The sequence below is a fragment of the Phalaenopsis equestris genome, unplaced genomic scaffold (assembly GCF_001263595.1).
Source record: "Phalaenopsis equestris unplaced genomic scaffold, ASM126359v1 Scaffold195767, whole genome shotgun sequence".
In the NCBI taxonomy this organism is placed as follows: Eukaryota; Viridiplantae; Streptophyta; class Magnoliopsida; order Asparagales; family Orchidaceae; genus Phalaenopsis; species Phalaenopsis equestris.
The window spans coordinates 1-1,358 of NW_018215716.1; the positions used below are offsets into that span (position 1 = coordinate 1).

The 1,358-nt window shown below is 53.8% G+C and overlaps 1 protein-coding gene across 1 annotated transcript; it reads right to left on the reverse strand.

The window, feature by feature from the left end:
* Positions 1–18: 18 nt before the first annotated feature.
* On the reverse strand, positions 19–1,134 carry LOC110035066 (glucose and ribitol dehydrogenase-like). Its single transcript, XM_020739307.1, has one exon. It carries the CDS (start codon positions 1,001–1,003, stop codon positions 119–121), a length of 885 nt encoding a protein of 294 aa, XP_020594966.1. The 5' UTR covers positions 1,004–1,134; the 3' UTR covers positions 19–118.
* Between the last annotated feature and the right edge of the window lie 224 nt (positions 1,135–1,358).

Below are 1,358 nucleotides of genomic sequence, written 5' to 3' on the forward strand. Positions count from 1 at the left end.
CTGAACGAAAAAACATTACAAAAACTTTGAACTTGATCACAGCCACTTATTCCAAACACCCAGCTGGCTCGAAAAGGGATGCCATTCTCGCAGGCCGTGCCGCTCTGCAACTTACATCCTAGCCATTCACAATGGTGCCGCCATTGGGGTGAATCACCTGACCCGTAATATAGGAAGAGTCGCGGCTCGCGAGAAACACATAACTAGGCGCTATCTCGTTCGGCTGCCCCGCCCTCTTCATCGGCACCTGCTTCCCAAAATTGGCCACATGCTCCTCCTCAAACGAAGCAGGTATAAGCGGCGTCCACACCGGCCCCGGCGCCACTCCGTTCACCCTTATCCCTTTCTCCACCAACTGCAATGCCAGCCCCCTCGTGAACCCCACAATAGCCCCCTTCGTCGACGTGTAATCCAACAGGTTCTTATTTCCTTTATACGCATTCACCGACGTCGTATTAATAATCGATCCTCCCTCCTTCATATACTTAACGGCAAATTTCGTTATGTAGAAGTAGGAGAAGATGTTAGTTCTGAAAACGCGCTCCAGCTGCTCCGCTGTTATATCCGTGATGGAATGAGACACGTGTTGCTCCGCCGCGTTGTTGACAAGGATGTCAATGGTTCCACCGAAGTGACTGGCGGCCGCTTCGACGACCTTGCGGCAGTTGTCTTCGAAGCCGGCGTCGGCAGGGAACGAGAGCGGGGGTTTGGCATTTGGTGTTTTGAGCTCGTTGAGGAGGTGGAGGGTGTCTCTAGCGTCTTGGTCTTCTTCGGACTTGAGGTAGGTGAAGGCCACAGAGGCGCCCTCGAGGGCGAAGTGGATGCAGACGGAGCGGCCGATGCCGGAGTCGCCACCGGTGATGAGGGCAGTCTTGCCACGGAGTTTTTCAGCCGGTTTGTATTCGCGGGGGAGGAAGTCGGGAGTTGGGTCCATGATGTGTTCCTTGCCGGGTTGGATGTCTTGGTGTTGAGGTGGGAAGGATTGGCCATGGGTGGAAGACATTGCGGCGAGGAGGAAAGGCGGGGTTTTTAGATGATGCAAGGTTTGGAAAGGGCGAAATGCAAGATTTGGGGAGCTGTTTAGGGTACGGGTGAAGGTGTAGGCGGGACGGGATAAGAGAGAAAGAGAGGAAAGCATGATGGATGGAATCGGGAGGTGAAGGTATATAAAGGAGATGGCTTCAGAGGGGGAAGAGGCTTGTGGTGAACATGTGAGGTGACACGTGGGAAGAATTTGGATTTAGGTGGCGTGGTGATTAGCCGTCGAGGAACCCACGCGTCGCGTCGCATGTAGTATTCTTTGTGTGCGTGTCTGGTAGAAGGGGAGGTTGCGGGGACAGTTTCATTAGGAATGGGTT

What these genes read in the sequence shown, in the direction of transcription:
- LOC110035066 (XM_020739307.1), bottom strand. Translation starts at nt 1,003, where the DNA reads ATGTCTTCCACCCATGGCCAATCCTTCCCACCTCAACACCAAGACATC.